The sequence below is a fragment of the Tachypleus tridentatus genome, chromosome 13 (genome assembly GCF_004210375.1).
Source record: "Tachypleus tridentatus isolate NWPU-2018 chromosome 13, ASM421037v1, whole genome shotgun sequence".
Taxonomy (NCBI): Eukaryota; Metazoa; Arthropoda; class Merostomata; order Xiphosura; family Limulidae; genus Tachypleus; species Tachypleus tridentatus.
In genome coordinates this window covers 124,652,065-124,669,715 of record NC_134837.1, presented here as the reverse complement: position 1 = coordinate 124,669,715, position 17,651 = coordinate 124,652,065, and the positions used below count along the sequence as shown (strand labels likewise).

The window sequence follows — 17,651 nt, the reverse complement described above, 5'->3', positions numbered from 1 at the left end:
CACTAGACAACATTCTATCAACCAACACCCAACAAAAGATATAAATCATCAAGAAGATAATAAGAATCACCCATCAATCAACAATCATCCCATTTGACTCTCAGAAATATCAACCACCACAGAAGAAGAGATCTCCTTCCTACAGCACCAGATAAAAAAAATATCTTACCAGCATAAAAAAACAGCTATAAAAGAGTTCTGACTAAACAACAATCAGACAAAGGGCATGTGTTTGTAATCTTAACCAAAAACAGTTACAAAAGCAAGACAGAATAATGTATTCAAGAGACTTCCACCTGTACAACATTAAACAACAATCAGTCAAAGAAGAAACTAAACAGATATTTAAGAAGAAAGTGCTCTATTGTAACAATTAATAAAGGTATTAAAACTTTCCCATAGCCATATACCTGAACTATATGGAGACAGACAATATTGTATATATATACTTTAAGACCTATAGTATCAGCATATGACTGCAACAGAAACCATATCTTTTGTTTTTTTTAATTAAAACTTTCCCATAGCCACATAATTGAACTATATGGAGACAGACAATATTGTATATATACCTTTAAGACCTATACTATCAGCATATGACTGTAACAGAAACCATATCCTGGTCACTTCATCAATTGTTTAAACTCGCCTAAGGTATGTTTCATTACACTTAACCAATAGTAGAGGCCTAATAAAATATACACTCTTCAACAAAACAATACGTGTTGACTCCATTTTATTTATTTTTAGATGTAATCATCTTGTACCCATTCATACTCATATAAGAAGATGTAAACAGTATCATTATCTTCAGATATTCACTTCATCAATACATTTTTCAGTAAACATCACATTAAAACCATCTACACAATGCTCAGTTTTGTCCTATACAATAGCTATTTTAAATTTGCTGGCACTTTGTACAAACAAAAGAAACAAGTAGCAGTCACACTTGCTATAATATTCATGTATATACTAGATACCAAAGTCCTTGACATATACAGACAAAAACAGGCTTAATACCAGAAGTGTGGTACAGATACACTGGTGACATAATTAGTATTTGGAATCATGGCAAAGAAACTACGGCAGTTTTACTATTTCCTAAACACCTTCTACCAATAAGTCAAGTTGACATTAAAATTGCCCAACACAGAAGGATACTTAACATTCTTAGATGTAACCATAAAAATTTGAAACAGATAGAGCTCCATGCATAACAAAGAACATAAGAAGCTGATATTTCTCCAATACAAATCACACCGCCTGGAATAAGTCAAAAGGGAAGCTAAAACAGGAGAATTAAAGAGTGTATGTGTTTTCTTATAGCAAAGCCACATTGGGCTATCTGCTTAGTTCACCAAGGGGAACTGAACCCGATGTAAATCTGTAGACTTACCACTGTACCAGCTGGAGATGGATTAAAAAGAATAATTTGAAACTGCTCTATGCAAAATACCATACAAACAGCACAAAATGACTTTGAAAAACTGCTATTACAAAATGGATACCCCAAATATTGCATCCACAATGTTTCCAAATCACAAAAAAACAACAACATTACAACAGCAACAGATTCAAAACCTAATGAACAACAAACATATATGAAAACATCCACAATGAACAATCCTTTCCTAAACAACACAATCACAACCAAGGTTCTTACATCATTAAAGAATTCCATCCAAGAATTAACACAAAAACAAACAGGTAAAACACTGACAGAGCTATTAGTTTACTATTCATCCTCACGAATAAAATGTGTTATAAAACAATGATGTGCCAGAGAAAACAGAGTGGGACACATCACATTAAAAATGCAGTCCATCAAATTATTTGTAATATAAGTGGAGATGTACATATAAGAGAAACTGGAAGATCTTATCACACATGTATCTCAGAACACATCAGTGCATTATATACATATAACCAACACAAAAAATCATTCCAAGAGAATGCTTCCTATACAAATACAGTACCCCAAACACAGAAAATCCTTTAAATGTTTCTACCTTACTAACATCCAAAGATTTCAGAGATAAAAATACATGGAAGCTATACTCATTAACAAAAACCAAATTCAAAAATGAACAGAGACAATGGATGGTACATGTGACTAAACCACCATTCAAAAACAACACGTCATACTAATATTACTTTCAGTTTAACATTTCCGTACTCTGGAGTATCACACGGTCTTATAACTTGTTTTTAACACTGCTTATCAACTTTGTATCCTTTCCACTTATTACTGTTTCTTAGCAACTTTTACTTTCCATCCATTAATTTTTAGCTAATCATGAAACATATTGTAATTATCTTTATTTGTATATCTCACAAAATAGTTAAATATATCATATGTTAGTACAACTATGCTGTAATATTAAAACAATGATGAAACAATTATAACAATTTATAAACTGTTGGATGCATGTTACAATTAACTCAAGAAATAAAATATTACATGCAGTTTTATAAGCTAATGACCATTCTAACATCAAACAGTTGTGTATGTTAACTATAAGGAAACTGCAAAGGCAAAACATTGGTTGAAATAAATAAATTATATATATCATATGGAGTGAAATGGTTGTTTTTCTTCTAAACTGCTTAACCAAAATGTAATATTACACCTCTTCTGATATTGTTTTGTGTAAATGTAACAATTAGTTAATAATATATACATTATACTTTTTATGATATTGTATGTTATAGACAGGAATACTAAGTAACAATATAAGTGATATACAATATTACATCTCTTTTGGTATAAAAACAAGTTTTTGGATGCATCAAAAGGTTTGCAAAATTTAACACGAAATATTTACAACAGATAACAAACTTGTTTTTATTCAGTCTTAAACACAAAAATCTATTGAGAAAAATTACATTTCAAATCCTTTTATAAATATAACAGGAAACATGGCAGAAGGGTTTCATAATCACTGTGCAACAAACTACACAAGCACAAATTACTACAGACACCACTAGATGGCCACAGCTCACCTGACTCTGCATCATTTGATTATGAAGGGGGGGAGGCTGGGAATGAGGGGAGTGTTGAGACACTGGTTGCTGAGGTGGAGAGGGTCTGATGTGGGAGTTCTGTGGAGAACATGGAGAAAGATTACTCTCAAGAAGCAAAAACAAAAGGTTACTAAATCTTAAAGCTACTATGCTATGTCTAAAATCATGTAATAAAGTACTAATTATACATAGCACCTTTTAGTGAGGAAGATTCACTTTTAAAAATTCTGAATAAAATGTTTCCCAAATATTATGGTACCTTTATATTATATGAAAGTTACTCTTCTGAAGTAATCTTAATCATATACAATACAAAAACTAGGTGTCACTGTAGTAGTAATTCTTAATATATAATTATTTAATAATAATACTTAATTCCTAAAACATTTTCATCATGATCTAACCAAGACGTACTGACATTCACCGTAAAGCAGTATTAAAACAACAGTTGTAACACCACCAAAGGCACAAAGTGCATGGAAGGAAGGAAAGCAGTGCTCCCCAATATATCTTTAAAAAATTAATTTTTAAGTATCTGCTAAATATGATGTTATGAACCTACAACTGTTTCATGTGTAACCACTCTACTACACCATATATAATCAGTAATTATCTTGTATGGGCAAAGGCACTGTTAGGAACAATCTGGACTACAACTCTCAAAATGTTTCCTTTTTTGAGATGATTTCATCTTTTTCCTACTAGAAAAGGCTTTATTTTTAACTAAAAACACTTTTGTGACATAATATATTCTTTAAACTATAAAATGCTTCTTATATAATTTTCTGAATAAACATTTTAAATTCATACTTGTATTAAAAAAATACATATCTTGAAAGATATATTTGGCCTCTTCTACAACATAAAGGAAACAATTACCATTTCACCTAACTTCAAAATATACCAAAAACTGGAATTTATTGACAATTTATATAGTCTACATATTAAATTATTTAAATCACTAAAAATCTGGCAAAATAATTTATAAATAGCTTAGCATTTCATAATCACTATTTTATAACTTAAAATGTACAATAAACAAATCAAACATAATAAGAAAATATAATTTATCAGTTAATTTTCTAGCAATATTTGGAAACTTCTTTTTCATGACCTGCACCTCGCACTTGTGGCTGTTTGTTACCTCTTTGATGTCAAATGCTGTGGAAATTGAATTCAATGACTATTATGTTTTGTATGCATAAATATTTTGTGAAGTGTCACCCTTCAGATTTGAATATGGATTCAAAAGATAACAGGAAACCTTGTAACTATATTATTGAAAGCTTATTAGTGAACAAGTTTGGTACAAAGAGTTTTAATGATAAAGAAAGCATCATCAGCTCTAAGCCTGACTAGAAGAACAAAGTGGTACATTCAAAAATTCAAAGTAAACCAGTATTACAGGACATCCTGGTTAACTGCTTGTCCAACTTGCAGAAGCATGAATTTGGGACATGGAACTCACATGGATTTGATAATTTAAATAATATGAATAAGGCACTTAAAAGACATAAAAATTCCTCCAGTCATATATTTTCAACTCTAGGCCTAGCTAGAATTGGAAAATTATGAATTAAATTCCAACTAAACAGTAAACATAAAATAAGTGTTCAAATGCACAAAAGGTGAAGAGGAATAGAGTTGTTTTAAAAAGATTAATTAATGTAGTATCCTCCTTATATTAAATAAGGTAAATGAAATGGTGACTATTCTACTAAAAAAGACAATTTCAATGAATTTTGGGCAGTAGTTTATGGATTATACCATCTTACTAAACAAGTAATAAATAAACCTGTAGTAGACATTAAAATAACTTACAGAAAGTTATTTTATGACATTTTGGATTAAATTTGCAGCCAGATTGAAATTAGATTTAAAAGCTTGAAAAACATGACATTCATTGAGCTTCTTAACACTAAGAAACAGGAAGAGAACAAAAATATTTCCTGAGTTAGCATTAAAATCATTGCAAGATAATAATGGAGAACACTATGATATTCATCACTTGAAAAGTGAACTTCCAGTTTTATACATTGATGCTAATTAGAAAGGAAAACTAGTGAATGAATTACTTTATTGTTTGTAAAATGCCAAGTCAAATGCAGCCCTGCAACAACTTAGAAAGTTGTGTAAGTTAACCTTGATTCTTCCAGCCACCAGTACTTCAGTTGAGTGTTCTTTCTCTCATTAAAAAAAATACACAGCTACACCAGAAACATGTAATGACAAGAAAGATTTACAAGTTTAGTGTTAATCATGGTTGAGAAAAGCTTTTTAAGGAAATACAAGTCGTTAATTTTATCTTTATGGTTGTCCTGTACATATTTTTGTTATATTTTGTAATCCACATTTTATGGTTTTGCTTCCACATCAGGACAAAATACCACACACCCCTGAACACTACTTATATAAGCCTTTGTTACAACAATTTTTTTTTTTAGTTACAGACTCTTGAGAATGCAATTTTACATTGTCATGTGAAGAATACAGATAACTTTCACATTGTTCGATCACATAATTTGCACAAAGCTCTTACCATTTGTTTGTTTTCTTGAATTTCACACAAATTACACAAGGGCTATTTGTGTTAGCTGTCCTTAATTTAGAAGCTTAAGACTAGAGGGAAGGCAGCTAGTTATTACCACCCACCAACAACTCTTTGGCTACTCTTTTAGAAATGAATAGTAGAATTGACCATCACACTGTAATGTCCCCATGGCTGAAAGGGCAAACATGTTTGATAAGAAGGAAATTTGAGCCTATGATCCTCATACTGAGTCGAGAACCCTAACCACCTGTCCATACCAGGCCACCCAAAGCTCTTGAAGTGAAAAGTTCAATGTATTTCCATTAATCTTCCCAATTCATTGAAATAAAACATCAACTAATTCTGCATCTTCAGCCACAGAATCCTTTGAAAAACCACATCTATTCACAGTATGTCCTTTGAAATATTATAATTGTAGGGTTATGTAGCACTCCAGATACATGTTACCAGCTTTTATAATTTGTAGATAATCCAGAACCAATATCACCTCTCTATAGCATTTTGTCTCCTTTCTTTGGTCATTTATTTCGGATTTTAGGTGAATCTCTATACTTGAAGGTAGAAATCAACCTATCAAAAAGTATGGTTTATACAAGAAGTGATAAACCATTAGCTTCCTCTATCGTATTTCATACTCATCTACAGCTTTACAAAACTTATTTGGGAAATAAAAGTAAAAAACACACATTTATTCAATTTTAAATGTTAATGACTTGACAAAAAATTTCCCACCCTGTTTTCTTTATTAAGAACAGGCAATATTTCATCGTTACTTTATTAACATTAAGCCTAAGAGACCCTTTACAACACAGCCCCTAAAAACAGTTTTTCTAAACACCTTACTCTATATACTTACAGGAAAAAATCCAGCAGGACCTACAGGCCCACCAGGCATTCCTTCACCAGGTGGCATCTGACCTAGTGGACTAGGGGCTGTAGGATTCTGTAAAAAAGGCAATTTGTTAAAACAAACCAAAAATTGGCATGGTACATCTATCTTTTTTTGTGTGTGAATAACATAACTTTATGAATCTCACATTATCTGTTTACAGCTTCTGATTCAATATAAAGTAAACCACTACAAGTGGAAAAAAAAGTAAACTTGAAACTTTATTGATAACTTTATCAAGCACTTCTGCTGGGAAACCCAAGATTTAATGACGGTTAAACCAGTGACAGTTCAGTCCGATTGTTTATCAATATTTTGAACAATAACTCAATGCTACCTCAAGTATGAAAGGAAACAAGAACCATTTTAATAAATCTTAAACTAAAACATTAAATGTATCTTTTATTAATAAATCAATAGCAAAACTACGCCCTCTACTGTTTGAAAGTAGAACCTATAATTATGTCACCTAAAAAAGCTCTTTCTCCGAATTCAATGTTTTGTTGTTGTTGTTTTTTAAAATATGGTATTTGTAAACATACGTTTTTCATTAGTTTGAGAGACCATTAACAAGATCTCTATATCATTATCCCAATTAAAGCACAGGTCACACAATAACATGGGTTGATCATCAGCCAGTACGGAATAATTGTTTTTACAAGCAACGTTTTATTCAATCACTATCCTACGTGCCTAGAAACCTCGAGAAAAGCGCGAAACAAACACGCAAATATTGTAATGAGCTGGACGCTCTTTAAGAATGAGAGATTATTAGACACCCATGCATAAAGGTTTGACATTTCCAAGGTGAAGTTCCGAACAGTTGCCATGGAAACGAATGGTTAATAAGGAAACGAGTTTGACGGTTGTCTTTTTTTTTTCTTTGGTTTAGAATACATGCAACATTAAACCTGTATTCCAAGATACAGAATATAACACACGTAACTCACTTTATTCAATTTTATGTGTATATCTAACACGTAAACTTCTCTCTTGGTCATACGTAAAATATTTCAAACTTCGAAAACCCCAACTAAAACAATGTCGATAACAATCAGCTCAGTTACAAGTTATTATATGTTAACGTTATCTACGCCATCTGACGGAAGAAACCGTGACGTCTTGGTTTTGATTTTGAAAACAACTTGACTTTTAAAAACACTACAGAATGTTCGGAAAGTCACTATGCAGTTTTGTAATCATATTTTATTCAGTTTATTTCAACCCAACAACAGATAGCGGTGTTTAGAAACAAAATAAGAAGGATCCAGGCCTGTATTGATGCCAACGGGGGTCACTTTCAACATTGTTTATAATTGTCATTCATATTTACCTCCTGTATTCTATATTGAAACATGTCTGTTAATAAATATATAAGTGCACAGTGACTTTCCGAACACCCTGTAGTTCTTGTTGAAATTTTCAAGAAAAACCACTCAAGGGATATACGTGTGTAGTGGTCTCCTCAATACTGATTTGATAAAGTTCATTTTACGTATAAACATTTGAACTACGGGAGTTTTTTACGGTCACTCTAAATTCTGGGGATATAAATTTTCAGATCGAATATAACATTGTGTACATGTGGGCTAAATAGCCAGATTAGAGTGAAGGAAGCCAGTCGGAAGAGCAGTGCACGCCGCTACAAGGGCTTTGTCCAGCTCTTTGAAGCGAATAACAGGCCTGACTGTTACATTTATAACGCGCTCTAGTAGTGAAGCGTGTTTAGCATCATCTCGTCTTGACACCCTTACCTTACAATCCGCAGCCGGAAATGCTACTCACTAATCACTACAATCCTGCTCAATTCGAGTGACAAGTCCAGCACCACTAGTTAGAAATCACATGACTAAATCTCTTACCTCTTTCTTTAACTTCGAATTTCCCAAATAAAACTCTTTACTCATTCTATTTCCCTGAATAACTATTTCACGTTAGATATCTGTTTCTGTGTTTTGGTTAAATTACCACCCGAAGTTCGCTACAACAAATTTACTTACAAAAACAAATTACTATCAATAAGCTTAAAATCGGTTGTTCATTCATCCCGAGACACGAGAATTCGCTCAAGAGCAGGCCCGGCACGGCCAAGTGGGTTAAGGCGTGCGACTCGTAATATGAGGGTCGCGGGTTCGCATCTCCGTCGCACCAAACATGCTCGTCTTTTCAGCCGTGGGGACATTATAATGTGACGGTCAATCCCACTATTCGTTGGTAAAAGAGTAGCCCAAGAGTTGGCAGTGGGTGGTGATGACTAACTGCCTTCCCTCTAGTCTTACACTGCTAAATTAGGGACGGCTAGCTGGAGTAGCTTTGTGCGAAATTCAAAACACACGTTCTAAAGCGATTTCTCTAAGTTACTAACAACTCTTAAACCGGTTTCCGTTAACCGATTCCAGTATTGACAACCTCACTGTATTGATCTTCGAATTTTGAATATGACAAAAACACTAACATGTACTTTAAAAAACGTTTAGAAACGACCATTCAGAGTCACTTGTTGTGCTAAAGTTTTTGTAGACGAAGGTACTATTGTTGTTGTTGAATAAAGCACAAAGCTACACAATGAGCTATCTGTGCTCTGCCCACCACGGGTATCGAAACCCGGTTTTTAGCATTGTAAGTCTGCAAACATACCGCTGAGCCACTGGGGAGCGAAGGTACTATCTTTATACATTTTTATTTTCGAATAGATGAATCAATAAAACCTCTTTACAGAAGCACTGTTCCATGCACGACAATCAAATGCCATTCCGAGCGATGAACGAAATGAATGTTCCTGATCTTTGAACTTTTACCTTTGTTATAGAGTAATATTAACTATCGTAGTTCATTTGATGCGTAGACTTCCGTAAATTAAGATTGGTTGTCTTAATCTAACCTTTCATCATTCATTTATTTTGGGTCTATTTTGCAAAATTACAGAATAAGCGATGCACTATGCCAATTTCTGGTAACGAACCCTAAATTACAGCGTCGTACGATCTCAAGTTTGACGGTAATATAACAAAGGGGTGACCTTTCCATCGAATTATAACCTGTAAACAAGCAATCATGCGCATGAGGAAATAACGTGCTTTGTTAATTACAATTTGTTTGTTTTTTGGAATTTCGCACAAAGCTACTCGAGGGCTATCTGTGCTAGCCGTCCCTAATTTTGCAGTGTAAGACTAGAGGGAAGGCAGCTAGTCATCACCACCCACCGCCAATTCTTTTACCAACGAATAGTGGGATTGACCGTCACATTATAACGCCCCCACGACTGGGAGGGCAGCATGTTTGGCGCAACGCGGGCGCGAACCCGCGACCCTCGGATTACGAGTCGCACGCCTTACGCGCTAGGCCATGCCAGGCCATTGTTAATTACAGAATAATATCAAATATTTACATATTTATGCACTGGGGAAAAGTCAGGCAAGGTTTCTCACTTCTCTTATGCCAGAAATGATTTCATCACTTCTTTCTACACTTTTATTCTGTGTCGTATTCGAACACCTGAACTAAAATAATTTGACAAATTTTGGTCTCCCAGTAGCTCATCGATAGGTTTAAAACCTTATAACGCTAAAAGACAGTTTTTTGACAACCCTGGGTGGGCACAGCACAGAAAACCCGTTGCGTAGGATTGTACTTAACAAGGAACAAGCAAGTTTTGGCGGCCATGTTTGTGGTAAACCTTTTGACCATTACCATTTCCTTGATTTGTAATCTTGCTGACCATAACCACCTTTTTGGTTTGTAATCCACCTAACCATTAAGATTTCTTTGGTTTATAATCCACCTGAACATTACTGCTTCTTTGTTTTGTAACCTCCTGACCATTTTTACCCTTTGGTTTGTAATCCTCTTAACCATTACCATTTCTTTGGTTTGGTAAAAAATATGGTTATGTGTATACATAGTGACCTAGACATTGTTTCCCCCAAATATATAGGATTATTCCTCAATACCAATTTAAGTTGCCTGTAAAGTCTGATTAAAATCAGTTCTTTAAGAACTCTAGTTTATGTACAGAAAGTAGAAGTTTACAAATCGATGATATCATCTCAGTGATCCCCCAAAAGATTTCGTCCTGTTGAATAGAATCTAACAAATATCACTGTAGAAGATACTGAATAACTTAACATTCACAGTTCAAGTTTCACGGTTCGCGTCGTATCGCTGCAAAAATGCACTCAACACTTTGACGCTATGGGCCCAATAATAAAAGTGATGGTCAAATTATTTGCTAAGAGAAAAGTATCCGAAGAGATGACTGTGGATGCTGTTGTTCATAGGCTCTTCACATTCCACGTAGTTATCAGTTTAAAATTATAGAAGCTATGTGTAGATATCCTTTATATGGCTCTGCGTGAATAATTTAAAACACAAGCTTGTGCAAGGATAGTTGGAGATGAAGCATTCTATAATTTCGGGCAAAAGAGGCTCGTTCATGTCCAAAGTTACATCGTTTCACTTCTTTCATGAAAGTCACCATTATAAGCATTTTAATAACTATGTAGGCTGAAAGTAGCGACACTAATTGTCCACCAGAGTGCGACTTCCACAGGGTCCTAAAATCTTATTCTAACCTCTTAGACCAAAGGTTGCGCATTTGTGACATATATGCGATAGTCGCGTGGTTTTAAGTTTTCGTTTTTTATTAATCACAAAGCTATACGATGGCTTATCTGTACTATACCCACATCGAGTAAAAATCTACCATACTTACCACTGAGCCAACAAGATAAGGGGGTTAAGAGTGACCAATCGAAAGCAATTTTATGAATTATAGTAATTACTTTAATAAATCCTGACTCCATTGTGAATCATACTGCAATTGTTTACATATGATGACTCAAATTGAATTTACTTTTATTAACATTGTTGAACTACTAAAACACCGGCTGTTCCTCAACAGAAAATTTTATTTATATCAAAGGCCATTTATTTAACCAGCTATTCTAAGATAAACTCCTACCGTATAAGGGGCCATCCAATAAGTTAAGCATCAGTCCCTGCTGTTTGAGAGAAAATACTGCCAACAATAAATAACTGGAAGCATCTGAGAAGGCCTGATGAGCTAGCTGCACCTCACCCTTATATAGTGAAAATTATTTGTTGATCTGGTACTACAATTTGCTGGAGGTGGCGTAAGATGTGGGGACGTTTTCGTTGAAGATTTTGCAACCTTTTAGAGCACATAAGATACAGTTTATACTTGATCGTTGATGATAGTCGCATCCATCCTGATGGTCAAGTGCTTTTTGTTTTTTTTCCAAAAATATAATGCAACAATACCTCGTGCTCGTTTACCCAAAATTACTTAATAGATAATGATATTGGCCATCACTGTCTCTTAAGCAAATCTGATATTATTTTGTAAGTCTCCACCATCACTGCAATCCTCTGCTGAAGACTGGGTATGCTGTGAAACTTGTATCATAACCACGGAGAAAGTCAGTTGGACAGAAGGTCCTAATAAAGTAGGTAGCTGTGTACTTTATTTTTTAAGTAGTTTGATTTATCGTACAAAATCCCACAGCTATTTTTAAAACTGTTAACCAGTTTGTTCATTTTGGTGCAAGTTTGCTTGTTCTTGAATTTTGCACAAAGCTAGACGAGGGTTAGCTGCGCTAGCTGTCCCTAACTTGGCAGTGTAAGACTAGAAGGAAGACAGCTAGTCATCACCAACCACCTCCAGCTTTTGGACTACTCTTTTACCAACAAATACTGGGACTGACCGTAACATTACAACGCCAAGGGCAAGGATGTTTGGTGTGACGGGGATTCGAACCCGTAACCTTCAGGTTGCGAGTCGATCGCCCTAACCACCTGGCCATTCCGTGCTGTGAAAGTCTGTTGAAAAACTATTAACCACTTTGAATATTTTTGTTCAAGTCTGTTAGGAAACTGTTAACCTTTAACGATTTTATGCAAGTCCAGCCTTCTTATGCTCTTCTCCGTCATGGATAACTGTTGTGGATTTGTTTTGGTTTAAACGCCGATGAAACACTGAAAATCAATAGTCCTTATAACTGTTACAGAAAACATTTCATTGCAGCCGTTTGTTGTTAATTTCACATTCCTTTCAATACGTCTGGGGCCTGGCATGGCCTAGCGCGTTAAGACGTGCGCTTCGTAATCTGAGGGTCGCGGGTTCGCGTCCGAGTCGCGCCAAACATGCTCGCCCTCCCAGCCGTGGGGGCGTTATAATGTTACGGTCAATCCCACTTTTCGTTGGTAAAAGAGTAGCCCAACAGTTGGCGGTGGGTGGTGATGACTAGCTGCCTTCCCTCTAGTCTTACACTGCTAAATTAGGGACGGCTAGCACAGATAGCCCTCGAGTAGCTTTGTGCGAAATTCCAAACAACAACAACTTCAATACGTCTACTGAGGTACGAAATCATTTGTTTGTTGCTATGTGCAAAGCTGCACAATATGTTTTGAGTGCTCTGCCCACCGCGATTATTTGAAATCTAATTTGATTTTACGTCGTGGACACTCAGAATTAACCTTGAACCACCAGGGGCCAACTACTATGGAAAAACGTATAAAAACTTAAATTTTTTTTGCGAAAAGTTTTTCATTCTAGTTGTGAGCTCAGCCTGTTAGACATCTAAAAGACGCCATGTTAGGCCTGCTGAAACATACACCCAAATATATGTTCAATATGCTTTGGACATAAATCTTCATAAATCCTTTGCGCATTTCTAATTCGTGTATATCGTTATACTATACACTGCCGTCAAAAAATGTAAATTTGTGCGGTAAGGATATTGCCACTTCGGGAAGGGTGGTGTCAGTGGGCTTGCCCCCAGAATATTTCTGAAAAATTGATGCTACGAGATTGAATCATGATCCATTTTAACCACAAGTACTGGATACTCACAACATAATATACTTAATTAAAAGTTTGCGAAGTGACTCTACAACTCATTTTATCGAATTGCGCAGAACTTACTGAAGTTACATGAACCGACACGCATCATAGCGTTTTAATCAATAACCAGTTTTAACTTTCGGTTTAATTAAACAGTGACATGGCGACTTTGAACAGCTAGTAGTACTGTAACATTAACTTATATATCTTAATATTTCATCAATATTATATTCCGTTATTCACTCAAACTCTTGGTATCTAATGTACTAAAGAAATCGACACATGGATAAAAGTCACGACTTAAAACATGTGGCGCCCTCTTTAATAAACATTAATATAATGAAAAACTCGTCCAATTTTTATCAGAACCTGTTCAAACAAACACAGAAAAGGACACTGGTTACACCACAATTTCATTGGTTGTTCTTGAAATCAGTGGTATGTTAATTGCAGACAAAATGTTTCATTTTCATTTATTTTTTGTTGTTTTTTTCTATTCTAGAAATCACACAATATATTTATCGAATTACAAGGGCTGAAGTAAAGTATAGTAGTTCCTACATAGGAAGTAGGGGGGAGTCTTGACGAAATATTAAGGACGTCCCACTATTACCAGACGCTCCCTCAAACCAGGGGCCGCAAGGACAACCAGACAAAACTAACCAATGATCGATCGTTTACTTTACGCAGGCGTTTATAATACAGAATTAACAGATATATCGATGAATTATATTGGGAGTAATGACAAAAATCGATAGGATTAACTCGATGTTCAGAATAAATATACAAGCATATATACCATATAATTCAATATATTATTTTTCGTTAACTCACACAGACTGTCAAGTTATTACTCTCGCCTACGCGGAGAAAAAAAAATTGAAAGAATTACACAATAATGCGGCTTTTCTCAATTTTAACGAACCACGCTCTACGAGGAATGGAAGTTTAAAATCAAAACCAAAACTCAATTCTGTTGTACTGGAGACATCTCTGGCTTTAGAAGTAACTATGAGATGTGTGATTTTTAATTTGAAGAGTAATTACACGTAATAAGAGTAAAATGAATGAAAATAAAAAAACCCAATGAACCGGAGCAAGTTGTACAACACCAACTTATATAATCGTCACTTCCTTTCTGATTATGATTTGGTGTTTGTTTGTTTTGACATGTTCATGCATATTTTGTAGTTGTGTTTGCTTTAACAACAGCAAAAAACAACGAAATTACAGTTGCTACTGTTATAATGGCGTACTTCACCTTTGACCTTTTAATTCCAAAATACTAGGGTTCTTTCCCATCCTCAAGGACTGGGCACCATTATCCGCCGGTCAGTGACTGAAGAGAAAAATTTAATTTACTATAAACATTTTCACCGTAGTATATATTACGTACATAAACAAGGCTTAGCACAACAGTGTTAAATACGTTTTGAAAAGTTAAGATTTAACACCAACGTTATTATTTAACGCTGCGCAAATTTACATAATGGGAACTACGCAGTGTGCCCCCGCGGTACCCAACCCATACTATGTGTTTACAAGCTCGCGAGCTTAGCGAATTAACCACCGTAAATATTGAACTCGCTTCACAGACATGGCTTAAAACAATCATGTTCAATAAATAGGGCTTAACAAAATAAAGTAAATTTTAAATAAAAATTCCGCATAGTATAAAACTGTAACATGAATATTACACAAAACGTTTTCTTTATTTTGTAGAAATACCAAATATATATGCATTTTTTTATTATTACTATATTTCTGAGTAAACAACAGTGTTTCGTACAATTAGATACTTGCGAACTACAGTTTTCGATTCTTTCAGCTCTTGCGAGTCCAGAAATAGACGTCGTCACTAAATACAAATTTCTAAGACTATTAGTTATGAAATGTAGTTCAGGGCAACATTTAAAACACCATTTTATTACGTGAACAACACAACCATTTACGTAATGCACAATCACCTCAATAAACCTATGCCATGTACCACGCAGGTTTGTTTCGACTAAAATACACACTGTAAACGTGACGATGCACAGAAGTCCATTAGCCGAAGCTTCTGACTGATATAACAGCAAGAAAAAAAGGTTATCGCCTAATTAACGTATACCTACAAATCAACATAATCCAATGTTAATTACGGTTTGATTACTTAACGAGGTTTACTGCCTAATTCTTAGATCATGTCTCAGTCTACACACATTCTTAAAGTGAACAGAAGCGCCTTGGTTGATATCCCGAACCACAAGGGATGTCGAGACTTTGCTGCCAATAGATTTTCGATACTTAAATGTTAGATATTATATCAGCATTAGTACATAATTGCTGACGATTATAGGGATAAGTAAAAGCGCCACCTAGCGGCTTGTAAGACAATTCAATGGTTACCAGTATTGATTATTTAATTATCCATAGTTGATAATTTTTATCCGCCGGCTCAAGGAAAACGTGTTACTACCCACAGTACAATTACCAATAATCATGCAATAGTTATAGATTTGGTCACCAGTCGGTGCATACCTTCTTACATTTATTTCCTAATAACATTTGGCTCTTTGGACCCAGAAAGATGTCCGTTTTATCTGTAATACCGAGAGGTTTCACAGCCATTAACTTTGTTCATAACTATAATATAAACGGTTTATTTTAGGGCAAAACGACCAAGATTTTCGCTTCTTTCATTATCGGGATTTTGGCCTTCGTAGACCAGGAAAGGTCACTAGGACCTCTTTCTCTAGTCCGAACTGTTGTTTAATTCACCATGAGAGCCAGGATAAACAGCACTGGCTCTGACCCCTTTCAGGGCAATGTCAAGGTAGGTATCTGCATTAATATTCTTGTGTTAGGTTTAACGTCGCTAATGTTCCATATTGTAAAGTCTTACACTTAAATAACAGTTCGGTATACACAAACACATTTTACTGGTTCTCAACTAACACAAGAACATTTTACATATAAAATCCTTTTTATATGTTATCATATTAGTCCAACACTTGTGTGTCTAGTAGTATAGGTGGCCTTATTAGATGTCTATTTCTATAATATATATATATATATATATAACAAGAGAGAGGTACTTAGGCCTAATTCCATCACGTATATTGTAGCGATCTAGTTCACGTAGCACATCGCTTTTTTGTCAAACTCTCAAAATACTTTATGAGAATCATACAAGTATCTACCAGTCACGGTTTATATATTCGCGTTAGTTATGTATAAAGTTTGACGTGTGCTTCGAGGGATTTTGTATTACTGAGTTTTGTATCGATTTTGTGTTTGAGTACAATATTTATCCATGTTGAGCACTTCATTCCCGATGACGGGTTGTATATACGTTTTGTACACTTTTATTATATCGTCTGGTAAGATTCCTCGGATTTTGCTGCCTAGACTTCTTGCATAATTTGTGAGTTTCCAAATTTTTGTTAATATACTATACGCGTGTTTCACCCACATTAGCTTCACGTTGAAGGTTAAACCTACAAATTTTGTTGATGTTATGGTCTGGAGAAGTGTTCCGTTCAAGTACAGTTTTGGTGGATGTTTTTTTGTCTTGTGAAGATTAATAACTGAATTTTCGGGACACTTTTATGCGACATTTCTGGCAGTATTCTTCTATATTATTTAATAACAGCTGTAGATTTGTCGCTGCTATGATGGAGTGGGGGCACTTTTCCAGACCGAAACAACGTCTGCCAGTTGTTATACATACCCAAAGTTTGGGTCTTTTAACAGCCATGGGGGCGTTATAATGTGACGGTCAATCCCACTATTCGTTGGCAAAAGAGTAGCCCAAGAGTTGGCAGTGGGTGGTGATGACTATCTGCCTTCCATATAGTCCAACAATGCCAAATTAAGGGCTGCTAGCGCAGATAGCCCTCGTCTAGCTTTGCGCGAAATTCAAAACAATTTTTTAGGGCATATTCATATTGCTCGCATACATTATGAATAGACTAGGGCTAACTACACTCTCCTTGGGGAACACTGGGGTAAATGACTCAGAGAAGGTTCCCCTGACATTTATTTTACAACTTCTATTTTCCAGGAAGTTGGACAGCCAGCAAATAATCCTCTGCGGGAATTCCATTTCTGCCATTGTGCCACACAGTGTCGAAAACTTTCGCGACATCCAGAAAGTAGGCGACAGTCTATTCGTTTTTATTGAAACTACCTATAATTGCTTTTGTTAATCTCACTAAAGTGGTCCGTGGTCCGTCTAAATTTTTCAAACCCATTTTGAATTCCTCGGTAATTTATGTCTATTGCTTTATTATTTAATTCGATAATATTCCTTACACAGCAGGCCATGTTGATCAGGC

At 35.1% G+C, this 17,651-nt stretch overlaps 1 protein-coding gene across 4 annotated transcripts in view; it reads right to left on the bottom strand.

Annotated features, from left to right (window-relative positions):
* LOC143239095 (single-stranded DNA-binding protein 3-like) overlaps positions 1-17,651 on the bottom strand; it is a 54,433-nt gene that overhangs the window by 23,601 nt on the left and 13,181 nt on the right. For all 4 annotated transcript variants that reach the window (XM_076479912.1, XM_076479913.1, XM_076479916.1 and 1 more), the window contains exons 6-7: positions 6,435-6,521; positions 3,007-3,105 (exon numbers count right to left, since the gene is read on the bottom strand). In XM_076479912.1, the coding sequence (XP_076336027.1) occupies positions 3,007-3,105; positions 6,435-6,521 (186 nt within the window). The remainder of the gene's footprint in view (positions 1-3,006; positions 3,106-6,434; positions 6,522-17,651) is intronic.